Below are 25,661 nucleotides of genomic sequence, written 5' to 3'. Positions count from 1 at the left end.
AAACCATTAAATGAACATTTTACAATCTTAAACAAAAAGTTATATTAAGGTCGAATTTAAAAAAGAATCTTTATTGTCCTGGTGTTCGCATCAATCTGTTGATGATATAAGATTTCAAATCATTTCACTCTAAATGTTATTCTTTATATAGAATAGAATAGAAATCTATATAGGAGTCACTTTGTCGGTCAGTCTGTCTGTCGGTCAGTCTGTCGGTCTGTCCCAAAAGCTTGTCCGGGCCATAACTATGTTGTTCATTGTGAGATTTTAAAATCATTTGGCACATCTGTTCACCATCAATGAACGGTGTGTCGCGCAAAAGAATTATGTCGATATCTCAAAGGTCAAGGTCACACTTTGAGTTCAAAGGTCAAAAATAGCCATAAATGAGCTTGTCCGGGCCATAACTTTGTCATTTATTATGAGATTTTAAAATCATTTGGCACATTTGTTCACCATAATTGAACGGTGTTTAGCGCGAAAGAATTACCTCGATATCTCCAAGGTCAACGTCACACTTTGAGTTCAAATGTCAAAAATGGCCATACATGAGCTTGTCACGGCAATAACTATGTAGTTTATTGTGAGATTTTAAAATCATTTGGCACATTTGTTCATCATCATTGGACAGTGTGTCGCGCGAAAGAATTACGTCGATATTCAAGGTCAAGGTCACACTTTGAATTCAAAGGTCAAAAATGGCCATAAATGAGCTTGTCTGGGCCATAACTATGTTGTTCATTGTGAGATTTTTAAATCATTTGGCACATTTGTTCACCATCACTGGATAGTGTGTCATGAGAAAGAATTACGTCGATATCTCAATGGTTAAGGTCACACTTTGTGTTGAAAGGTAAAAAATTGCGATAAATGAGCTTGTCCGGGCCATAACTAAGTCGTTCATTGTGAGATTTTCAAATAATTTGGCACATTTGTTCATCATCATTGGATGGCGTGTCGCGTGAAAGAATTACGTTGATATTTCCAAGGTCAAGGTCACACTCAGTTCAAAGGTCAAAAATGGCCATAAATGAGCTTGTCCGGGCCATAACTATGTTGTTCATTGTGAGATTTTAATATCATTTGTTCATTATCATTGGATGGTGTGTCGCACGAAAGAATTATGTCGATATCTCCAAGCTCAAGGTCACACTTTGAGTTCAAAGGTAAAAAATTGCCATAAATGATAATGGCATAATAATTCTTAAAAATCGCCATAAATTAGATTCTCTTGTTTTGTGAAGACAGCATGCATAATAGTCTGTGTCAATTCGGCAAGTGGGGGTATACATCATGTCTGTGACAAAGCTCTAGTTCAACTTGTTGAAATCATGCGTTTTTGCGTCATTTATTTATAGTCAAGGCATGTTTATAATGAGATTTTCATGAAACATGTAAATTTATAATATATAGTCATGTCATCAAACTGTCAGTTGGTACATGAGTGCTTTTTTTTCGTCAAACTAACACAATACATATCCCAAAAAATATTCTGTTCTGTCAAGATTTCTTGAAACTCTTGTGTTGTACAAATTTGTACATTGTTTGGGATTGCGCTTTTGTTAGCCTTTATCAAATGTTTATTCAAAAATTAATGTTCATGGATTGTGGAGTTTTGATATATGCTTCATTTGAAAATGTTAGATAGTAAAGTAATGTCTCTTCTCTAGCCTCTTATTTGCCATAGAAAATTGCATAACTTTCATTCATGTTTATTCTATTTTTATGCCCCTGAAGGAGGGCATCTACTGATCGCACTGTCCGTCCTTCTGTCTTTCCATCACACGTTTGCGTTAAGGTTTAAAAAAAATGCTCATAACTTCTATGTCGCTTCAGCTGTAACCTTCATGTTTGGTATGCATGTGTATATGGACAAGGTCTTTCCATACGCACACAAATTTTGACCCCTTTGACCTTGACCTTGAACTAAAGGTCCGCGTTTAGGTTTCCAAATCTGCGTTTAGGTTTCGAAAAAAGTGTTTTTCGGGGGCATATGTGTTCCGATGGAGACAGCTCTCATTTCTTCCAAATTACATACCTTCAACTAAGTGTTGTGCCATTGGGATGAGTTAAGAAAGTAACATATTTATTATAAGTCATGAAATAGAAGGTAAGGAATGTTGTATCAAAATTTGGACTGAAGTATTTTTCGCATGTATTATCATCTTGTAACATCCGCTTTTGATTGGCTAGATAGAATATAAGTATAAATAATTATCATCACATTATGCATTCATTTTTATAAGATACTTACCATAGTTTCATCATATTTTCTTGTTGTTTCAAATATACATTTGCTCTTGAGTTAGTCCTGCAGACTAACTCATGTAACAGTTGCTGTGTTTTTCTGCCTACATTATGTACTTATCTTGTAGATTTTATTAAAAAATAAATATGGGCCGTGCTCTGTGAAAAAGGGGTTTAATGCATGTGCGTCAAGTGTCATCCCAGATTAGCCTGTGCATGGCTAATCAGGAAAGACACTTTCCATCTTAACTGAATCTTTTCTAAGAAGAGACTTTCTGTAAACAAAAAATACCATAAAAGCGGAAAGTGTTGTCCTTGATTAGCCTGTTCAGACTGCACAAACTAATCTTGGACGACACTTTACCTGCATGCATTAAACCCCCATTTCACAGAGCACAGCCCAAATTAATTTTATGTGTGAAATAACTAATTATATATATCAAGGTTTACATTCCATTATTGGGAAGCAAATTTTATATTACAAGTTTTCAATAGTCAGTGTTCATGTTAAAATAACAGACCGATATCAACAAGTGATTTTTCTATTCCAATTTTTACTAGCCTTTCATCACTAGTCAACGTAAACAGAAATAATACTTTGACTGTAAGTTCACTTGACAGCTGAATAGAGTCTCTTTATAAACAATGAGTAACTTGTGTCTCAATAAGCCTTAGGCTTTTAATGCAATCGAGCTAAAATAAATGAGCCAGGCTCTGGGAAAATGGGGTTTAATCCATGTGCAGAAAGTATCGTCCCAGATTAGCCTATGAAGTCTGCACAAACTAATCAGGGACGACACATACCACCTAGACTGGATTTTCGTTTAGAATGGTCTTCTTTTGAATGGAAAAAATAAAATAAAAAGTTGAAAGTGTTGTCCCTGATTACCCTCTGCAGACTGCACAGGCTAATCTTGGACAATTCCTTATGCACATGAATTAAACCCCAGTTTCTTAGAGCGGGATTTAAGTAGGTTTAAACTTAACAAAGCAATTTGGTCTATTTTAGATGGAAACCAAAGCCAGTGCTGGGGGTGGTAACACGAGTGAGACCATGCTGGCAAACTTCTTCAACAGTCTCCTCAGCAAGAAGTCTGGAGGTGTAGGTGCACCACGACCAGGTTCGCTTGATTTCGATAGTTGTCCTTAAACCCTTTCCCGGTCAGAAGCAAAGTGAAAATGGCTGTTTCAACCAGCTTAAAACTAAAATAGACTGTGATTTACTTGCAGTCTGTTCAGGTTTCATGCTGTTTGTTGCTCATAAGTATCTTAAGGTTGGAAATGAAGCCTGTAAAACTTGATTATAGTTATGAAGATTTTAAATTTAATTAGATTATCTAAGCAAATACAAATGCATCAAAGTACATTTCTTAGGGGTAAAGGGCTAAGAAACAACTTTATATTTATTTTTGTTTTTTTGGCCGGCTATCTATGGGTGAGTGTTCTCAAATGAAGGAATAATAACAATTAGATCATATGCCTGCATGATTAAAAAACATGCTTTTTTGGCTGACAAACAACAATATTTAAATTGTTTTTTACTGTAACATGGTCTGATAGATATTTTTGCAATGAATGTTATATTTGATTATATGTTTCAAGACGGATAAGCTCTTGTTATGTGATGTTTATAATTTACAATAATGATTATTTTCTTTGCTCTATAGAAAATTCTGCAAGAATCATATCATTGTTTCAAAATATCCAATATATGTCTTGTAAATATTCATCTGTAAGATGGGATATAACTGTTTTGTTGAAGGGCTCTTTGTAAAATCAAGTTAAGTTAAAATGTTGTCTTTGCCTTCTTCAGATACAGCAGCGGTTCATTCAGAGCTGGAAAAGATGACAAAATCCACGACAAAAACTGCCAAGAGGTCACAGTCAGATGTGAACCCAAATGGACCAAGCTCTGAGTCTTGATTGGCTTATATGATCATGTGACATTTTCCTACTTCCTGATTGGTAAATTCTGTGATGATTACAAGTTGACATGAAAGCTAGATCATGATTGGTGAATCCGTGATCATGTGAATGTAACCTTCACTTTGATTGGCTGAAATTAGTATCTTGTGAAGGAGGTGTTCAAACTCAATAGTGAAATTATATATTATTAAGGAATACATGTTATAAACTATTTCTATTGTGATCATTTGAGCTTTATATGTGCTTATGATGCTGATTTGAAGAGAACATGTTTTCGCTTATGTAGAAAACTTAATAAACATAAGGGCTGCACTGTGGTGGAAATTATTTGTGTTCATTAAACAAGATAGCATCTGCTTTATTATTTTTTGTGCAACAACTTAGACATATTTCAATTTTTGTAAATAGTTTCTCTGTTATATATTTATATAAATTAGTGATGAATTGAGGCTGTCATTGGGTGGTGCATGAACTTGTTGTTTCACAGGTTATTCCCTTTAAAAGCATTTGTAATTCTTAAAAGCATTTTTAGGTAGATGCATGCAAGACTATTACTTATTGAAATGGCTACTTAATTGACAGCAACATCTATGACCTATGTTTATATGAATATGAAAATTTTACATTACTTTTTATCTTTCCATTGGAATGGTCATTACTATTTATTAAGACACAAAGATTTGTGTATATTTTTTATGGACATTCAGTATTATATTTTTTAAATCAAGTTGATTCGTGTTCTTCTTTAGTTACAAAATTACCATTATGATAAATGTATTTTAGGTGCTTAAAAGTGTACTTAGTGTCCATCTAAAAAATTGTCATTTATTTGCATGTAGAAGAAATTATTAATATAATTTTACACAAAACAATATGGTTAATATATGCACGTTATTGATACACTGATTTATTAGTTTTGATATTTTGGTTTGAAAGATAGGCAGTCTTGCAAACTGAAACAACAAGTGTAGAATACTTTTTTGTTACTTGGTTGTATAGTTTGGCAGCCTTATTTTATCTTCTATTGTGGCAATAGGTATAAGTCATGTCAGATGCAATCTGACATGTATGGTCCATTAGTTTTATCTGACACGTATGGTCCATTAGTTTTATTTTCGCTTGTGAAGTCATATGGATATGTTTGTACTCATAATTGCATTGCCTCGATATTTAGTGTTGAAGGGGCTTATTAGCAGCATTTCTAAAACATATCTCAGGCAGATATTGAAACTGTATCTATTCACATTTTTTGGACATAAAAATCTAGTGAATAATTTGGTAATAATGGTAAATTGATTAAATTATTAAAATAAATATATACTTAGCCAAAAAGTTTGTTTTTTTCAAAACTTACCTTTGGTTGGATTCAAACTGACATCTGGAAAAGTCACTCATTTCAATGAGAATTTTACTACACTTAAGTACCATTATCAATTGTGTGCATACGTATAGCAATTTAACTGCTGAGCAATATGGTCATAGCTGTCAGTGTGCCCCTTTAACATTCTGTGCTGGTTTTTCCATGGTTTAGAAATCAGCGTCTTTTTCGTTTGTTTAAGTCTGGGGATATATTTTCGAGAAGCGTAGAATAATGTAGAATCACTTGTACTTACATATACCAGATTTACTTGTGCAGGTACTGAAATGTGATAGATATCTTTCACATTTTACTCTTTTTAAGTGTCTTTCGCTTAATATATTGGCAATTGCATTACATACAAGCTGACAAGGTATTTTGCTTACAGGTAGGAGCGTTGTGAAGTCTGCCTCAATGATTAAAACTGTTCTTGTTCTTCAACATAGCATTATTATCTTTATGTTTTTCGTATGAAACAAGTGTCAGTTTATGTTTTCATTGTGTTTGAAATGTATCAGTTAAGGGACATACCATGGTTACCATTGCTCTAAAGTTTTTTTTAACAATATGGAATGTGTTTACATCATACTTGATATTGTTTTCTTAAGAAGAGGTTTAAGAACTGATATTAATATATTATAATATTGAGCTATTATTTGTAAGAGGGAAATAGGAACGTTACTTTAGATTACTTATTGCAAGAACCTGAAGAAGTAAAATATATACCCATTCTACTTAATGCAGACTGAATTCTGAACAAGAATTCTTAATGAAAATGGGCTTGGGCACATTGTGAGATAACTTCTGAACAAATTCATAAACAATCACATACCAAATTATTACTGACCTTTGCCACCGCTTGAATGAAAACTTGTTCCTACATAAGTCACTTCTTTAGGGGAATTTAAAATTAAAGGAATTTTATTAAGTTCCAACTGGAGCTTTGAAAATACTGCATACTAATTATAATAGAAATCTACAATATAGAGATGGGCATCAGAAGATTTCATGCACAAGGTTTAAAGAAGAAAAGATGACTTCACAAATCATGGGGCAACCTTTAATTGCCTCTCTTGTATTTGCTAAACCGAGCCATGTAATTGACATGAGTCAAGAATACTATGATATATATAACTCATTACTTATATTTGCTTACGTTATGTCTATTATGTTTATTTATTGCTTCATATATACAAAACATTTGTTGTTGGCATTTATGTTTATTTTCCTGCACTTTAGCCTTCAGGCGATAAATATGGTAATTGAACAATCCAAAAAGTGCTGAAATTCACTTGACACTGCATCGCAAAGTTTTTATTTGGATGTGCCCTATTATTTTCTGTCTAATAAATTGGTTCAAATAGAGAAGTACGGTAATTCATACACATTCAATAATGATTATTTTTTAAACGCTATTAATAATTTTTATTTTTTTTTCAAACATAATATATAATCATGTGCTTGCTTTTGTTGACTTTATTTTGACCATTGACCTCTTTCAGTTTGTTTTGTTTTCTAAAACTTTTTAATTATAAGTGCTCTTTTTTGTTTGTATTTTGTGTATGCTGTTTGTTTCTTTTGTTTAGTAGAATACAAACATTATCTAATCCCAATCTCATTACCTTGTGCTACTTTTTTTCTTACATTTTTTTCTGACTTAAGTATTATTTTGATTAAACAAAAACTTCCTTTGCTTTTGACAGAATATGGCTAGCCTATTGTTTACATAAACACTGAATGACACGTAACTTTTGGCATACAGTTAGCCATTCATACAGCAAGAACTGGATTTTAATTTATGCCTTTTTCGACCCAAATCTATATTTTGAACAACATTTGTCCGAGCTTCACCCATAAACAATTTGTTTGTGCATTGGTCTGGACATTATTTCTGCAGCCATTCTTCCCAAACCTCAGAATAAAGATTGGCAATTTGTCAGCTACTTGTAAGTATGTGCTGTGGTGTAGTGGATATGGTGTCAGCCTAGCGATCTGTAGGTTACTGGTTCAATCCTCACTCTCGGAGCATTTTTAAGATCTGCCCCAGAGACACCAAGTAATGGTTCTGGGTCAAGGAAACAGACTCGAGATTGTTTCAAATAAGTAGTAAGTACTTCTTATTTAATTGCACTAAAATAAATAAGCTTAAACTTTAAGTATGTGCTCAATAAAACTATGGTACGGCTAATAAGCTGATGAAAATGACAACAAAAATCTAACAAAATATGCAATGAATTGCTTGTCTTTTAAGACCTTTGTCAAAATATTTTGCAGCCAGATAAATTGTTCCTCCATTGCATTAATGGTGTTTTAAAATGTAAAAAGGTAATCGGGACGGAGAGAAAAATACATAATATAGTTTGTGTGCCTGATAATGATTAAAAAATAATGTTTGTATTGGGATACAATCAAGTCCATGTTTTGAGTTCTACATTCCAGAACGAGGAACTTTATACTGTATATACTTGGAACAAATTTTCGAATGAATGATTATATTACACTGTTTGAATACAGTTGGTAAATGCTTTACTTTAGCAGTATTTTTTTCAAGTGACCTTATGACATATGGTTAGATGCACTGAACTGTTTAATTTATGCTCTTTTTTTGGTGAGACTCCACTTCCCTCTATCCTTTATCCATATATAATGTTTTTTTTCTTAAATATTTAGATGCATCATTGTAGATTACTGAAGATTATGATAATGGTGCATTTGCAAATATGGATTTTCCTTGAGGCATTTCAGCTTTTTATTAGTTTTAGAGACTTGTTGATAGTTGATTTATGTTACTTAAAATGATTTGTTCACAGATTTGCAGGTTTTTATTTGCGAAAATAATCGTCAATTGAATATACTAACAAAACAGTAGTATTTGGAATGATGTTAAATTACTACAATAACTAGAAATAAGATAAAGACCTCAAAAAGAATAGAAAGTTAAAATTCTGAGACTTGAATTTAAATGCTTTGTGGATAATACTTGTTTTTTGCTAAATTATCAATGAACATATTTAAAACATATTATGACCTTTCTGATATTGATTGATGAGAATCAATAAGCAAATCTTTTTTTGGAACCAGGTATGGTTAACATGTATTGCGTAAATTAATGTAATGCATATATTTATTTATTTTGGAATCTATGACAATTTTTTCAGACGTGTCATTTTGCAGATCTGTGAACAAGTCCCTATAAAGGTCAATTTAAACAACAAAATGTTCTACTTGTATGTGGACGAATGCATGATGTTAAGTATTTGTTTGATTCATTCATGTGTTTATCTTTTTATGTAATGAAGTTGCAATATTTACATATTTGTGTCAGTCCTCTGCACACATACAGTATTTTTCCTGTAATAAAATGCTCCGCAAACCTTTGTAATCTCACGTGTAGTTGGAAAAGAAATGGTTGAATGTGTATATATATATATATATACATGTAATTCTTTTTCCATGCATGCATCTTGGAAGTAATTGAGGAAGACTTTTTTGTTAACTTAAAAAAATTATCCGGTTAATCTTCCCTTATTAGGTACTAGTACAAAAAAAGCTTTTTATTTCCCATTCAATTATCAATATATATTTTTTGGACTTTTGCCTTTAATGGAGATTGTAACTTGCAACATATATATCTTGAGTTCTGTTTGAAGCACAATTACAGTGATATGTATGTCCTGTATCCATTCTATTAAAATTGCCATGTTATAAAATAAAAATTATAACAGTTTAATGTATGATTGATTTTGAGGCCATCATATTTCTTCATTCGCATACTATATATGACCTTCTTCATTCATTAAAATATGTTAAAAATATATTTTATGGTAAGTGTACATAAAAGAAGCACGATATTTGCTTTTACAATGGTTTAGTAGTTTGCTTAAAGAATATTTTCACATCTTAACTTGTACCTTTATATAAGTTAAATGAAGTCTATAAATTGATATTATGAATTTAATTTTGCATACAATTTGGCTAGTGGTTGTTTTTCTTTCTATGTTTCAACTAGGTGTGGTTTTTTACATTTCTTAAATATTTTCATCAAGTTTGCACAGAACATTAACTATTTGTACCTTTGTATTCTGTTATTTAAAGTATATAGCTAAAAATGCAGCTATGGCAACTTGTGAACGTCAAATACATTTAATGACAAGCTCTCTTCCAAAGAAGATAAATGGGGACGAGTCTCTGTTGTAGCTGACAAATACAGTTGTTGGCCAGCATGATTAGGTTTTTATGCAAAACTTACATATTCATAAATATAATATCTGCTTGTGTTTTTGTTTGCTTGTTTCGATTTGTAAGATTGTGTATATCAATTTGATTATTATTACAGCAATTTTCCATGTTTTTATGTAAACCTGCATCTTCCTATAGCTTGTTAATACGTCTTGTTTTCCTATAACTGAATGGGTCTTGGTCATTATAAACGTTCATGCAAAAACAAATAAAAAACGAAAATAGCAAATGAGCGTATTTGTCTTCTTATGTGTATTTGCATATGTATTACCTTGCATGATATATTTTTTAATAGCACTTATTTCCACCCCTGTATACAGTGTTAATATTTAAAGCAAGTGAACATTTTATTGTGTATTTTTGCCTGTTAAACATTACGTCCAAATAGCTATAAGTTGTTTGGGTGTTTGTTAAAATTGAATACGCTGTCATAAATCCAGCACGTTTGTCATAGACCGATCCATACTCCTTGTTCACGGACGTTGTAGTTTTATTTTCAGTAGCTCAACTTAATGGTGTGCTTGATAGGTTAAACTACTCACATGTGTCTACTGATAAATTTAGCGATGATGTACTCATATACGTGCATGGAAGTAATGTTCTGGAATGTAGCCGTTACGGTGTCGTAATTCTACCTTTGTACGAGTTCTGGCAAGTTGAAACTCGCCTTATGTCGTGGCGATCTTGTGCACATTTCTATCTATATGGCAGTGACTCATATGTGCCCTGAACTCGCCATGTATCGGCGTAAATTTTAAACCGTTTACAATTCTCGCATTTTCTCGGCGTTTTCTTAACGTTCATGTTTCGAATTAAAGGGACCTTTTCACGGTTTGGTAAATTGACAAAATTGAAAAAATTGTTTCAGATTTGAAAGTTTTCGTTGTAGTTATATTATTTTCGAGGAGACAATAATACTGAACATTGTCCAAGCTCAAAACCATAATATGCATCGTTTGACGATTTAAAAACCTGAACATTATAAAGCGTTACAGCGCGAAACGATTCAATAATTTGGAGTGTTCTGATGTTATCGTTACATTTTGTGAAACTACCTGGATTGCTTATAAAAGAGTATATAATACAACATAAACTATAGAAGCATGGATGGCCGAGTGGTTAAAGCGCTAGGTTTAACTCCAATGATCAGTGGTTCGAGCCGAGGTGTGGATACCTTTGCTTTCGTTCTTTATTAGTATTCATGTTTTATTCTGGAGCATTTTAATTCCGATATTTAAATTTATACATTTACAGCATTTCATGATACATTTCAAAACATGCTAAAATCTGTGAAAAAGTGCCTTTATGGCCGAAGGTATCTCGCGCACTATCGAACACGCAGACATGTTGTGTTTATGCTACGGCGTATTATAACTTGCCCGAACTCGTACAGACCTCAAAGCCCTTATTCCCCATAGTTTAAAAGGGCCTTTAGATGAGCAAACCCTTGAAACAACTGAGGGTGTAAGCGTCACACGAATAAAACATGTGTTTTTCTGTTTTATTTAACCACAGCATTAATTTCAATTAAAGTGAGTTGTTCATGAAGCGATATACATACCTGTGGAACAAGACGGTGTTTTCCCTTCTTTTTTCCCAACCGTAATGTACCCTAAGACTGCGGCGTCCAAACAATAGTCGGTTAAGGTTCATAAGCGACATTACGTTTCTTACGAATGCCAGTAGAAACTATGTCCCATTGTGCATGATTATGTAAAACTGAATAATTGCGGAAAAATGCAATAATTTAAAATCGAAATAGCTTCACAATAATCGAGATAATATATGTACTTCAAAATATTATTTACTGTACAGTAAACATACTGAGTTCTGAGTTTATAAGAGGTCGTTTTATTCTGTTGTCTGGTACACTCGCTTCTCACTTGTGTCGCTTCTCACTTGTGTAAGTCGTGTCGGATTCCCTCTCGGGGTAAACTTACTTCGGATTCCCCGGTACACGAATAGATGACACTTGTTAAGATTTCATTTAGATCTACATTAAGATCTAAAAGCTTTTTAAAGTTTAAATGGTATTTGTTCAATGTACTCGACTCTTTACATGAATTGTCTTACGTAAAAGGGGCTTGTTTCTGCTAAATTACCAATCAGAGTTATGGGTTTGTACCAGTGTCCTCAAATTATGACCTCTAATACTTATACAATACCAGTAGTAAAACAGATATTGAGGTGCAGCAAATTAAACTTAAACATAGCATTAATGCGCCGAAGATAAACAGTAGTTGAAATTGAGAGTTGGCTAAGTTTAACCGTACCTGGGTTCCCTTACTTACAAATTAATAAGATATATTAATAACTTTCATTAGTCTGTTCACATTTTATATATTAGTATAAACATATCGTGGTCGCATGTGTACGGATTAATAAATTCAAGTAAGTGAACTATTGTAAAATGAAAGGTTTCATAATATGATAAATATATATTAATTAAATAGTTGAACGGTTAAAAGTTTGACAGTAAACACCAAAATATTCAAGTCCGTACCCGTATCTAGTTCAATTAACAATGGCGAATAACATAGGGCAGTGACTAGTACTTATTGTGTATTGCATTTAAAGATAAAACGTGAACTAATGGTCAATTTGATTCGCACGGCTTGGAGGATCAGCAGCAGATATTTTTTACATGTTGTTTTTTGTTTTCATTGTTGTTTTTTATGGGGTGGGGTGTGATGTGATGGTGCGATTAAAATATGTGAAAAGGTTTAATATTTATATCTGGTCAATTACACTGTATGCTAACAACTTAACTGCAAAAACAAAGCGATACAATATCAATAATAGTTCAACTACATAAACTTAGCATTGTTTTCAGAGCGTATTTGTGAAGAAATATTGAGACATTAAGTATCGATTAACAACTTTGTAAACTGTATCGCGTTTTATCGAATTTGTTCCATGTTCGGCGAAGGAGTGGCGGTATAAACAGTTGCTGTCATATGGTTCGAATGCATAAACATTAAGATAATATTGTTATTAAGTGTCATTCTCATTCTCATGATTTATTTGAAAAATTAATTAGTTTATACGCGAGATTGTCTTCGGAGAACAACGTCGTCCTCCCGACGCTGCCCGAAGCCAATCTCGCTATTGCTCGTAAATATTCGGATATCATCGCGGGAAATTCACACGGAATATGTTGTGACACATAAAATACAACGAGCATTTTGTATATTCGTTAAATCTATGCTACCATACAGCATCTAGCGTTGGAATTTTGGCTATTGCCATATGGAACACTGATTTTTTAGTTGACTTTATTTTACCAAATATTAAAGGAAATTATTCGTTGTTTTTTTAGTAGATCTACTTATGTGGCTTTAAAAGGAGATACATTAAATTTGTCATTTGTAACTGTCGTAGCATTAATGTCTTATTGGGACTGTGTAAGTTTGATTTTTATGCAATCCTGTCATAATTGTATATATATTTTGTTGACTGCCAGTACTTTAGTTTGATTGCTACCATTTTTATTACCATGTTTCGTAATATGATTGTTATTACAGCAATTTTCCATGTTTTACATCGCACGAGACGCTTTAGGGTTGTGTAGTCCGTGGTACGTGGGTGCGTGCTTGTGGCGTGCGTAAACGTTTCTTTTAAAGACTTATCCTCCTAAACCCCTTTACAGATTTTACCGAAACTTTTCAGGAATGACCCATGGATGACCCTCTTCCATAGGTGTTCAAATCATTGCAGTCCGTGCATATGTCGGTCACAAGAGCTTAACAAGATTTTTTTTATCAAATTAAAATATAACCTTTCCAAGGGGTAAATGTGTTTTGACGATTTTGTATTATTTTCTTATTTTGATGCTTTCTGGTGATAACATCACTGAAATAGTAACTAGCAATATCAAATGTTTCATTAATTTCAATTAAATTTAACTTAACTCTTTCAGAACAGTTTGTTGTTTTGGTTGGTTGGGTTTTATGTCGCTTTCAACATACAGGTCAGATCACGACCGTCGGACTCGCAAATTTGCAACTATTGATGTAATTATTATCATCTCTCGAAACAAAGCTTTTACAATACCCTTTATGATAATTGTATTGTGTTCGTCCGAGAGATTTTAGAGAAAAAAGTTTACTTTTATCCGAAGCTTGGAGAAAACTTATAATTTAATTCAAAGCCTGACCATTTAAACCCAAACCAACAATCGTATCGTCGGCCTCCATGTTGACAAACACTTAACCGACACATGCATTAAGTGAAAAGCGCTTTCATCATCAAAATGATTTAATTGACGACTCTTCAATCGGTACTGGTAACAAAACTAGCGACTTATATCGCATTCGGAACAGTTCTAGCGAGAACATATTATTTTTTATCACGTTTTTTTGCAATTCGGGAAACATCGCATCGGCGGCTTAAATTATCGGACAATTATATAAATTACCTCACATAAATCGACTCACATAAATCAGTTATCATATACACATAAAAAGGCAAACTTTTAAATTATGACGCACATTTGTCTGTTCGCCAGGGGAAGAGGACAATTACAACGAGCGAGGCATGGTATAGGGGAGATAACCCTGGGTTATGGTTAGGTTAGGGTTAGGGTTAGGGGTCGGGTTAGGGTTAAGGTATGGGTTAAGGCTAACCCTAACCTAAACACGACCCCTAACCCTAACCCTTACCCTAACCCTCTAAGCCCCCATGCGCATTACAATGCCATGCCTCGCTCGTTGTCGTTGTCCGCTTCCCGTTCACCAGTAGATAACATGTAAGTGATAAACATGTAAGTGATATACGGGTTCAGAAAACCGTATAAGCGCGCGTACTCCGCAACATTTATCGCGTAAACACTTAAGTGTATTACTTAATGCACCCGTTAAGCGAAAGTTTGTATACCTAATGTTACTATGAATTAGTATGGGACACTCCTTGCATGTGGGTTTAATTGTCTTGGGATCCCAAACGCGGAGACATATCTAACGGTATCCGCATATGTTTAATGTTAAATTATGTGGATTTTTTCAAGACACAGGTAAATATAAGTTTAATTCAATACTAAAATAATTATTTGAATACTATTACCAAAGATCACTGTTCAAAAGGCTTGCATCGATTTTAAACATTATACTTTTCCATATTATTAGATATTATGAGGGAACACCGGATTAAATTCTGTAAATTCCAAACTTATTGCTCTCCGAACACATTTTCAGTACATTGCATATTTAAAGTATTCACCTATAAAAAACTTTAACCAGAATATTTCAGAGGTAAGAATATAAATATTCTTATATGGCGTTATTTTGTATTGAATGATTATTTTTAAGAGACAACAGTACATAAACATACCGTGTTCTTTTATTCATTCGTTACCAAATGAAATTAACACTCATCCGAACAGAAACTTATATAGATCTTGTCACGCTTAACACTTTTGTTAGATCACTTGTGAAATTTCAATAACACCACCCACATAGGTTTATTTATCGATTATATTTTTTATGTAATGTTGTTGTTGCTTTTCTTTGTTTTACCTCAAATTACTGCGGTTACGAACATTTCTGTCATTAACAATCATGTACGTATATTTTGCAATTTCATTGACTCGATATTCTTTGAGTGACCGATCGCATGACGTTATTGTTGAAATCATGTCATCAACATAAATGAGGTTAGAACAATACTTAGACCAATTCTAGTTGTGTTTTTTATTGCAATTTAATATTTCCTTATTAAGCATGTTATTAAATGATCTAACACTGGTTGTAGTTTTATACAATGCATGATTTAACTCGACCAGAAATATCGTAAGTAATCTCGATACAATTCTGAACTCGTTTAATAGAATATGTTTTGAAGTTTTTAAACATGTGTCGGAATCGTATGCACGTAAATAAACCTTTAGACCGTCAGTTCTAAAACGTGGTATACATATGCGACATTAGTCACTGTCACGAGTTAAGCATGTAGTACAAGAACCCTGACGGACTTTGTTTTAATCGAAAGTAATGTCCCTATATAATTGACTTACATGTTGCATGTTTCTTGTTTCGTCCACATTTATTAAACGCATATCCCTGGTTTGTACTTATGTATTCTTGATCATCAAGATGCCAATTTGTGTAACAAAGTCCATCTTACTTAGTCATAAACTTAATTTATTTATGGTACAATTTTGAATTGGTTTTTGTTTTGATTTGATTTGAAGGTTAACTGGCTTGACTGGTTTATGGCAAAGAAACTTAGCGTACGCAGTCAGTACGATGGGATAAGCGTCTATGCAGCACCCGCCCCACTGGACTGACGTAATTGCTACGAAAAAAAAACTGTCCGTTTTTAATTAGAAATTGCCGATAGTTACAATACGAATTAGTAATTTTTGACTATTGTCCGTTTATGTTTACTTCTTCTTAAACGACTTATATCCGCATACTTCAAACTTTCTGGTACAGGTGAAGTTTCACTTAATGTATATTTTGTATATTCATATAGTATGATGAATGGAAGACAACAATATAAGTCACATTATAAAGTCAACACATTTTCAATTGACCAGTTGATTAGACAGTTTACATACTGATTTCTTCATTTTTTCTTAATATTAGGATATTCACCAGCAATGTATAGTGGTACACGCGTTAGTGTTTCTGTATCATTACACGTATAAGTAATAAATGAACAGTACTTTACATTTATGTTAAAATTTGCCATCATTATAATAACTTTTTAAACATCACTTTAATTTTCACATATTTGATAGCGTTATAGTTAATTCAAAAATAAAAATTAAATGTGTCTATTAGTGTGGAAAATTGTGCATCTTGTGATGTTTTTATTGGCAGAAAGATACATCCATAGCGGGATAATTATGATCAACACCAACCACTCGTTCACCATCGTTTACGCGGCTGTCGTGGTCCTTTACTGCTATGCATTCGCCAACGGCTTAGACGACATTTACTACCTACACAATAACATGAGTTGTTTGAAGTGCCAGCCGGGAACTTACTGGGTCGCACACTGCACGACTGACGGGGGATCCGCCGTGTGCAAACCTTGCGCGGAAGGCACATTCACAGCAAAATACAACCTGGCGTGGTCTTGCCAGAAATGCAGGTCATCATGTAGAAACACAAACCATGGAGATAGTGAGGAGCAGAGGGAGGAAGTTGCACACAATTGCACGAGTACCTCCGATTTGCTGTGTCGTTGTCGGACTGGCTTGTGGCGAGAGCCCGGAACCAACGGAGCCTGTCGGTTCGCTACTTCCTGTGGATTGGGATCCGGAGTTTTAACCATTGGTATAATTATCATAATAATAATGATAAAATAATAATAATAAAAATAATATTATCATTATTATTGTTATTATTATTATTATTATTATTACTATTATTATTTTTTTCTTTGTATTCTATATGAGCATCATTAAGCACCAACATTGTCATATAGTCTAACCTACAATTTATTGCACCGTGTCTGTTTCAAATAAATCATTATATTTTAGCAAGTGAAACGAGTGACACAGTATGCGTAGCTTGTACTCTTGGGGAAACGTTTTCAAACTCCACATCGAAAACAGAACAGTGTCTTGCATGCTCCATATGTGGCGCGGATCAAACCATTCAGCGTCTTTGCACCAAAACTGAGGACACTATATGTGCTGCAAAGAACGCAAAGAACGCAGGTACTGACATTTTCATTAATGAATATTGTATTTGTTTCGCTTTTAAGTTTTTTTAGTATTGTGCGTGTGCTTAGGTAGCAGACCACAGTAGAAACATACTCTCGGAGCCGCGGACGCCTTCTTGATCTCCACCAAGCTCAATTTAGAAAACAACAAACCTGCAATCACAAAAACACATTCACTGCACACAAGTAGTCTGAAACGTACATTTAAGATTTAAGCAAGAGATGTGTTTGTCAGAAACACAATGCCCCCTATTGCGCCGCTTTGAAATAAAATTTCAATATATCATTTGGCAGGTTTATAAATGATCTCCCTTTTAAAGCTTGTTACCACCCTTGAATTCTATATTTTTTTTACTTTTGACCGTGAAGGATGACCTTGACCTTTCACCACTCAAAATGTGCAGCTTCATGAGATACACATGCATTCCAAATATCAAGTTGCTATAATCAATATTGCAAACGTGATGGCCAATGTTAAAGTTTTCAGACATTGAAACCTACCGTTTCCCAATATTTCACTTTTTGGCCAATTCGAATATTCTGCTTCCTTCTGTGGCGTGCTACCTTATGCTTAGTGTTTACGGTTAATGCTACATATGTGTATATGTATTAGCAATATTAGTCCTTTTGTTACATACCTTTTATTTATTTTAGTATGATTTAGTTTTATATACTTATTTATTTATTTTCATTAAACATTTTCATTTAATCACTCACCAATTCATTAAGCCATGAATTGTAACTCTCTGTCATAAGGCCAATGTTACATTTTTTATATGTTATCTTAATCATTTGTTTTGATTTTTATTTCCTATCAGTCTTTTCCTCTGATTTGTATTTTATCGGCTTCATTAGATCAGGAAAGGTTGAATATTGGCTTAGGAGTTGGGGTTCCAGTTTTCCTGATAACATGTGGTATAGCATGTGGTTTTGCCTTGCGTGCTTACCGGCGCTCCCGGAATGCTCACGCAGACCAAACATCGAACCACAATGGTATGAAGTTTGGGAATTCTCTTTTTATAGCTTCTTTAGAATTAACTTTCATATAGCAAAACAAACTCTTCATTTCACCCTTAATTCATACTTATAACTGAGCTAGCCTCATGATGGCATTGCAGTCGTATTCTGCGTTGACAATGGAGTTAAAACTCAGTTGTTGGCATAACTGTCCATCCTCACTTTTTAGCAATATTCCTGGCAATAATTTATGCTGAGTGAACAATCAAGCCAACCGTGTACGGCAACTTTTAAAAATTTAGGATAATTCATAACGTTTTCTTTGCAAATAGTGTATTTATGCTTTGCAAATTGAGAAATGTAACATGAATACAAGTTTTATGTATTACGAGACTTAAATGTGGAATTATTGCGATTGCTTAACGGATACCAATAGCACGTGCATACTTTTTGAGGATTATAATTTTCACAATTGTTTAAATTAAGCGGTGAAAGCAAAGTTTTAAGAAATATATAACCTGCGCTCTGTTTTAATTCAATCTGTAGGTAAATTATTAATTATACGAAGTCTCGTAATACATTAAAGTTGTATTCATGATACATTCTCAATTTGCAAAATATAAATACACTACTTGCAAAAGAAACGTAATGTATTTAGATTGCTAGTATGGAGTGGTCCGAAACGCCATATTACCGATCATCTTGGTTCTCGTGAATTTATTTAGAACACAGCGTCTCAATATTAATGTCAACGATTGTCTTTTTACAGGTTTTTCTGTTTTTATTTTATTGTGATCATTAAAAATATTACGTCAATACCTTTTTTTAAAACCGAAAACCCGTTTTCTAACGATATATTATGCAATGATGTGAATTACATTGCATGATCTGTTAATTGGTTTTCTAGCGAATATTGCGTTTGTACGTTTTAGAGATCTAGATTACCTCGCGATGTATAAAAATGATAAGTATGAGCGTTGCTTAATTTCATTCGTTTCCAAAATATGCTTTGTAATAAAAAACGATTATGCCTGATACATTATAGGCGGATTTAAATACCAACATGTTATGATAACATGCATGTTTATTAGTATTCCTCTTAGTTTTGTAAACAAAAGTATTTCATTTTTAAAAGTGTTATTCGACCTAAGGCACAGTGGCATATTTCTTACAACCGGATGGTCTTTAGGTCAGGAACTGAACCGATTAAATGGAGTACATCGGGACGCTTTTGAAATGGAACACCTTGCCGAACAAGTCGATGATACAGAATCTCATGGCACCAATGCAAAGTCAAATCACGGTCAAAATCACACAGTCGATGAACGTATGAAATTTCAGATGCTTAAATAAATAAATATATGAATATTAATGTTTTTAAAGTAATGTTCAATTTATTCGACATAATTATGCAGATTTGTATGTGTATTTTTACTCAAATAAATGTGGTTTTAAAACTTGAAGGGATGTATGATAATGGATTTATAATTAATTGGTTAGCAGACGAAACACGAACTAGTTAGTTTCTGATTTTTGTTATTGATTGCAGGCCATTTACCCGAGCCAGACGATGCGTCAAATCCAGATTTGTTCAGTAAGTTATAAACCACGTTTGTTGTTAGCGATACCGTTTAGAAATAAAAGACCGACTGCATCTAACGTGTTTGGATTTGCATGCATTACTGATTGTATACTTAGAATTGAACGTGACGTTTTGTTATCTTAATCTCTACGTTCAAATGTATACACTTAATTGAATTTAGGACGTCAATATAAATCTTGAACACGTTGTTAAAATAAAAATATTATATATCAAAATCTCATAAATTTCTGAACTCCTCAATAGCACTTAAACAAGCATGTTTATGGCGTTTCTTTGTTTTTTTGCCGATGTCTGTCATTTTGTTAAGTATAACTGTTTGCATTAACTCCAGATGAATTTAAATAATAAAATAATGAATGTTTGTGTTGCATCTATTGTAGTGCAGAAAGTCTACACCGACTTATCTAAAGTTATGGACGGAAATTACCAGCCATTCTTTCGTAGAAATAACATAAGTATATATTTGTTTCTAGCGTCGAACTTGTTTAACATCAACACAAGATGTTAGTAAAAACTGATTTTTGCATTGTATGATAGTTGCACAAAAACTTGTCAATATTTACTATTGTTTATTGTTCGCAATTTTCTCTTAAAGTTGTAAGATATTTATATTTAAGTATAATATATGATGACGTTTAATGATACAGGACCCTGTTCGTCACATACATTATTATGCACTTTGTTAAAGTCATTGTGTGATATTATGAAATCATTAAGTTTGGTCGGTGAAATAAACATTTTGCATATTCTTAACACTACATATGTACATATGATTATTTTTTCAGGTGAAAATATCATCAGCGTCATTGAGACAGAAGAGAGACGCGTGCGTGAAAGGTGCTACAAGCTGTTTCTTGTCTTAGGAGGCAGACAGCCCGATGTTCGCACGTTGCCATCCAATGAAATTCCACTAGAAATTATTAGAAGATTTAGAAACATGTTTCAAGAAGATTCGGATTTGATGTGTGCTCCAAATTGCCTTGATATATTAGACAGTTATGAACAAACATGGGCTCAAATCAATTCAATGGCCGAAAGTTGATAATTGATAACACACTTACCAAAATTCGTGCCAATTAGGTTTATAATAGGAATGAAAGCAGAAAACTAGACCCGTTTTTGCCACGCTGAACGGAGGCATTACCTAAATTTTAAAAGGCATTACACTATTGCGAATTATACTCTTTAATGGATAATCAGCACACACAGATAATATATGTAAATAAGAACATACATAAGAACTGATTTATTAAACTTAGTGCATTTTACTTGTTTGGTCTCATATATTATGTGTCTCGTGTGTTCTGTCTTGTTTTTGACATATCGTTGCCAGTTGCCACTAAGGTGTTTCATGTTTTAGTTGTATTTTTATAGGGACTTATCTATAATTTGGCAAAATGAACATTTAAAACGTATATATTGTAATATTTGTTAAAACATATGTACATTATTTTCAAACAAATAGTTGTGTTGGAAGCGAGTTAAATATAGCTCCTAAAGAATATGGGATCGAATCCCGGGGAAATAATGTTATTGAATTTTTGTGCGTTCTTGGGTTTATATTTGAGTTATACTATCCGTATGATTTCAGTGTTATTTAAATATATGTCAAAAAGCATAAAATATATGTGAATAACTCTTTTTTTGTTTTGCTATTTTGATATTTAAATATAATTTCTCCATTTACTTGGCATTCACGATAGCTATGTAAGTTATCATAAAATAAATTCTTAACTATTTGTAGTTAGTTGTTGTCAGGCTGCAATAACGTAGTTCGAAACGATGGGCGGACAATTTCTGAATGATTCATTCAAGTTGCCTTATTTACAAGTATAAACGGCAGGTATGTGAATAAGATAATAGCTCCCGAGCACGAGACTCATCGAACCAACCCGATAGATTAAATAGCAGGGTCTTGTCTTTCGAAAGATTTCACGACAAGTTTCAGTTACGACTGAAATTCGTATCTTCAACAAAATATCATTTAAATTATCAACAATAGTTTAATAAAATTCACAATAACTCAAAGATGCCGAGAAAATTATTGCATACATTTATTGATAAACGATATCATACAACAATGCTGAAGAAGATTAATATTTCTTCCACAAATGTATCGTTATATAAATATGCCAAACGATCTTAAGTTTGTTCGTTCGGTCTCTCGCTCGCTCGTCCGTTCATCCGCTTGTTCGTTCCTTTGTTCATATGTTAAGTGTTTGTTTTCTTGTTCATGCTCAATCGGTCTTGCCTGTTAGGCTATTTATGATTGCATTATTTAAACTTGACGTTTTTCATTTTTACAACTGTTTTATAATTGATTTTGTTAACTTGATAAAATTGTTTTGTAATTTTTGTGAGATAAACGTGTTTACGGTATCTTATGTCTTTTTTATATGTGTATATATTAAAAGTGAAGTCACTAGTTGAAACTTATTGCAGCAGACCTGTATCAATACATGGTGCAGAGTTTATTGTACATAAACGAAACATTTAATTCGACATGTTTTAAATAAAATAACAATATTTAAGAGTCTTATATTCTTTAAAAATGCCTTGATTTTCGTTAAAATCAATGATACTGGTCTATGGTTAGCAATCAACCATTGATTATATTATTAAGTAGCTATTTATTTAAATGAGACAATTCAAATTTAAGGTTGTCCCTTTTCTGTCAATATAAAATTTTGATACAAATATCAGGGAAACGGATTCTTGTCGAAATTATGCGGTCAATAACATTTTTGATATTCAAGTATTTCAATCAACGTTTAACCTAAAATTACTATAATGGCCTTGGCGATGGAATGACAATTTCCAGAGCATTTTCAGTTAAACTTTATTTTATTTGTAGGAACAAACTGGTGCGAAACGATACATGCACCAACATTTACTCCGATTTAGATTAACATATAAATTATGTGTGGATGCAATGACATTTTGAATTGAACCATGAAAGACTTCAATTAAGAGCAGTCAGTTAAAAGGAAAAATCCCGTTTAATCTTTTTTTCTCTCAATAATTGCATGTGTAAGTCAAACTACTTCAAGAGCCAATGAGGAATTGAAATATATTATTATACTTAATGATATAATAATCTCACTGTATTTATGTTTTAAGACATACGACACTTCATGTATACTTTTAATAATAAAAAATACAGCCCAGTGAATGACTTTTCATTCTATTTGTTTATAAAAAACGTTCAAAAAATAATTGTTAAATCGTTTATCATTACAATGGGCTCTTTCGTGCTTGGAGAGTAAGATGCGCGAGAGAGTTTTCAAACGTTTCCAATATTATATATCCATCCGATTGGAACGATTGACAGACACCATTCAAAACAAGAATATAATGTTTTCATCAGTAAATGTGACAGTTTCGGATACTAGTACAGTCAGAGGGGGTAAATACTTGATAGCTAAGTTGGCGACGTCTATGCAGAGACAGTTATTTTTCGCCGTTTGATACCCTTTATTTCTTTTGTTTATTTTTAAATGTCGCTCACTTTCCAGGCGTATCAGTTAAAAGATAAGCGTTTATTTTTTATTTAAATTCGCTTTATATATCGACTTTACAACCCGCAAATTTTCTTCGTGGATCCCTAATTAGGTCATCCCGCTAAGAAATTTCGCAGCGAGTAAAGTCGATATATAGAGCGAATATTACTATGAAATAAATGCGAGTAACTTTCTTGTTAAAATTGCTGGAAAGTGATCGGAATTTAAAAAAAAAGTAATAAAGGGTATAAAACGGCGTAAAATACCTGCCTCGGCATGTACGTCGCCATCTTGATAATCACGTGATTATCCCATCTGACAGTAGCACCGAGTCAACGAAGCAGTGAAAGTTACACACTTTAATACACTGTGTAAACATACATTTCTAACGCACAATTTGAATAGTTCAAGGAAAAGATGTGTTACAATAGGTTGTGCTTGAACGAGACAGCATGAAACACAAATACATGAGCGATCATTCAGCGAAGATAAAAAATATCCACAGGTGCGTTGACTTTTAATTTAACTATATATAAGCTGTTATGTGTTTTCATCCATAAGAGTTAATATTTCTTGTACAAGTATACATATATTGCGAAAACAGTGACGTCATCCTGATGACTTCTTTCATAAAAAAGGCCGAGATGTTAGTAAATCATTATTGTGAAAGGACACATTACCGTGTGCTTGGATCAAGATCAAGCCAATCGAATGTCTGATTTTACATATAATTTTATATAATATAACATTTTAAATTGGGTTAGAAACCAGTATGGTTTCGACATTGGAATTAATAAGTTTCTTTGTGTTGGTTTGTTTTTCACATGTGCTCTTATACATATTCACAGTGTTTCCATGTTCGTTATAAATATTGTCTCCATATTTATAAAATTAATGATACATATCCGGTTTTTTGCTAAATGCCACGATTAAATACAATCATGCAAAAATTACAAAATAATGACTGAACAAACAAATTCAATCACATATATTTAAACTTTTTTATCGAATGCTCCAAGATAATAATAAGCAATTTAATTGTAAAATTTAATAAAAACAATGCAACATATAACTACTCTCTAAGGCAAATGAAACATCTTTGACAATTTTTATACACATTTTGGCACATACCTATAGCAAATGGTATGGTTGATTTTTCAATATTTTTCAATCAGCAAACAACAAAAATACAAGTGTCGAAACCTAACAGAAGAATAGTGTTAAAACTCCCACTCTTTCGTTGAATGCCTATGGGAAGTTCACAATATGGTTTATTACGTACAAGTATTAAAAATCTTTTTAATTCACAACGCCATTTGTTGAATGGCTTTTCAATACATTGTTCTAAATTTAAATTTATTTAAAGGGACTAAGCTAAATGAATGTTCCAATTCCTGAACCAAGACCAAAATAACTATTTATATGGGTATTGTGGCATATAAATTGCCTAAAGATAACCAGCTATAGAGAGTTAATGACCAAAATCTACCACTTATTTATTAGTGTGACAATTTTAATGCCAATTAGTGATATACGTTACATGTATTGGGTCTGCTGGGTTATCGAATAACTTACTCACTTAATAAATTGTGCCCGATGTCTTCCACACATTTTGATTTTTTTGTTGTTGTTTAAGACTTGCTATTATATATCATTATACAATATTATTTCGTGTAACTTTTATGTGCGTCGGTTGTTTCGTGGTATCGTACTTATTCGAATTTCATTTCGATGACTCATTGTCAATGCAAAATATAACGTAAAAACTGAAAACACCGTAAGTCACTAAAATCTTGGTGTCATTTGTGGGTAACTCCAGTCAAGTATTTTCTTTAGCAGTTATGCACAACACAGAAAAGCACCGTGAATATTATCAAGACACAGGTCGGCTCTCTTCTTTTTAAGGTCGACTGAATAAAATAACCGAGGTTCGCGCTTGTACATTCTTAAAGTTCACACAATGTGTCATAATTTAACCCTTATCTTGGATTAAAAAAGAGCGGTTGTAAGTTAATACTTTAAGGACAGGCTTTGAATACTGGTAAACCTGATGGCCTGCGAATAGTGTGGTTATGTTAACCGCCGTGATATAAGTAAAACACGTTTCAAACCGCCTTAAATAGCTTGAACCCCCCACCCACCCCAAATACACCACGGCTTA

The 25,661-nt window shown here is 33.0% G+C and overlaps 2 protein-coding genes and 1 long non-coding RNA gene across 9 annotated transcripts in view; 2 read left to right on the top strand and 1 right to left on the bottom strand.

The window, feature by feature from the left end:
- LOC127845058 (cytoplasmic dynein 1 light intermediate chain 2-like) overlaps positions 1 to 9,998 on the top strand; it is a 42,140-nt gene extending 32,142 nt beyond the window's left edge. For both annotated transcript variants that reach the window (XM_052375699.1, XM_052375700.1), the window contains 2 exons: positions 3,257 to 3,368; positions 4,061 to 9,998. In XM_052375699.1, coding sequence (XP_052231659.1) covers positions 3,257 to 3,368; positions 4,061 to 4,170 — 222 coding nt within the window. In that variant the 3' untranslated portion in view covers positions 4,171 to 9,998. The remainder of the gene's footprint in view (positions 1 to 3,256; positions 3,369 to 4,060) is intronic.
- The window catches only part of LOC127845077 (uncharacterized), an 83,265-nt gene continuing 63,768 nt past the window's right edge, over positions 6,165 to 25,661 (bottom strand). Inside the window, exon 2 of the long non-coding RNA XR_008033044.1 lies at positions 6,165 to 6,235. This is a non-coding gene — a long non-coding RNA (uncharacterized LOC127845077). The remainder of the gene's footprint in view (positions 6,236 to 25,661) is intronic.
- Positions 12,036 to 22,379, top strand: LOC127845062 (uncharacterized). 6 transcript variants are annotated; one of them, XM_052375727.1, is made up of 9 exons: positions 12,071 to 12,160; positions 15,957 to 16,053; positions 16,591 to 17,049; positions 17,256 to 17,435; positions 18,296 to 18,433; positions 19,587 to 19,724; positions 19,947 to 19,991; positions 20,381 to 20,455; positions 20,786 to 22,379. In XM_052375727.1, exons 3-9 carry the CDS (start codon positions 16,617 to 16,619, stop codon positions 21,040 to 21,042), a joined length of 1,266 nt encoding a protein of 421 aa, XP_052231687.1. In that variant the 5' UTR covers positions 12,071 to 12,160; positions 15,957 to 16,053; positions 16,591 to 16,616; the 3' UTR covers positions 21,043 to 22,379. The 6 variants fall into 6 exon arrangements, with proteins under 6 accessions (XP_052231683.1, XP_052231687.1, XP_052231685.1 ...); XM_052375725.1 differs by having other exon boundaries at positions 15,957 to 16,076; XM_052375726.1 differs by lacking the exon at positions 12,071 to 12,160 and adding an exon at positions 14,670 to 14,780.

Source organism: Dreissena polymorpha, chromosome 9 (assembly GCF_020536995.1).
Source record: "Dreissena polymorpha isolate Duluth1 chromosome 9, UMN_Dpol_1.0, whole genome shotgun sequence".
Classification (NCBI taxonomy): domain Eukaryota; kingdom Metazoa; phylum Mollusca; class Bivalvia; order Myida; family Dreissenidae; genus Dreissena; species Dreissena polymorpha.
The sequence above is the reverse complement of the archived record's forward strand: the minus strand, read 5'-3'. Positions and strand labels throughout refer to the sequence as shown.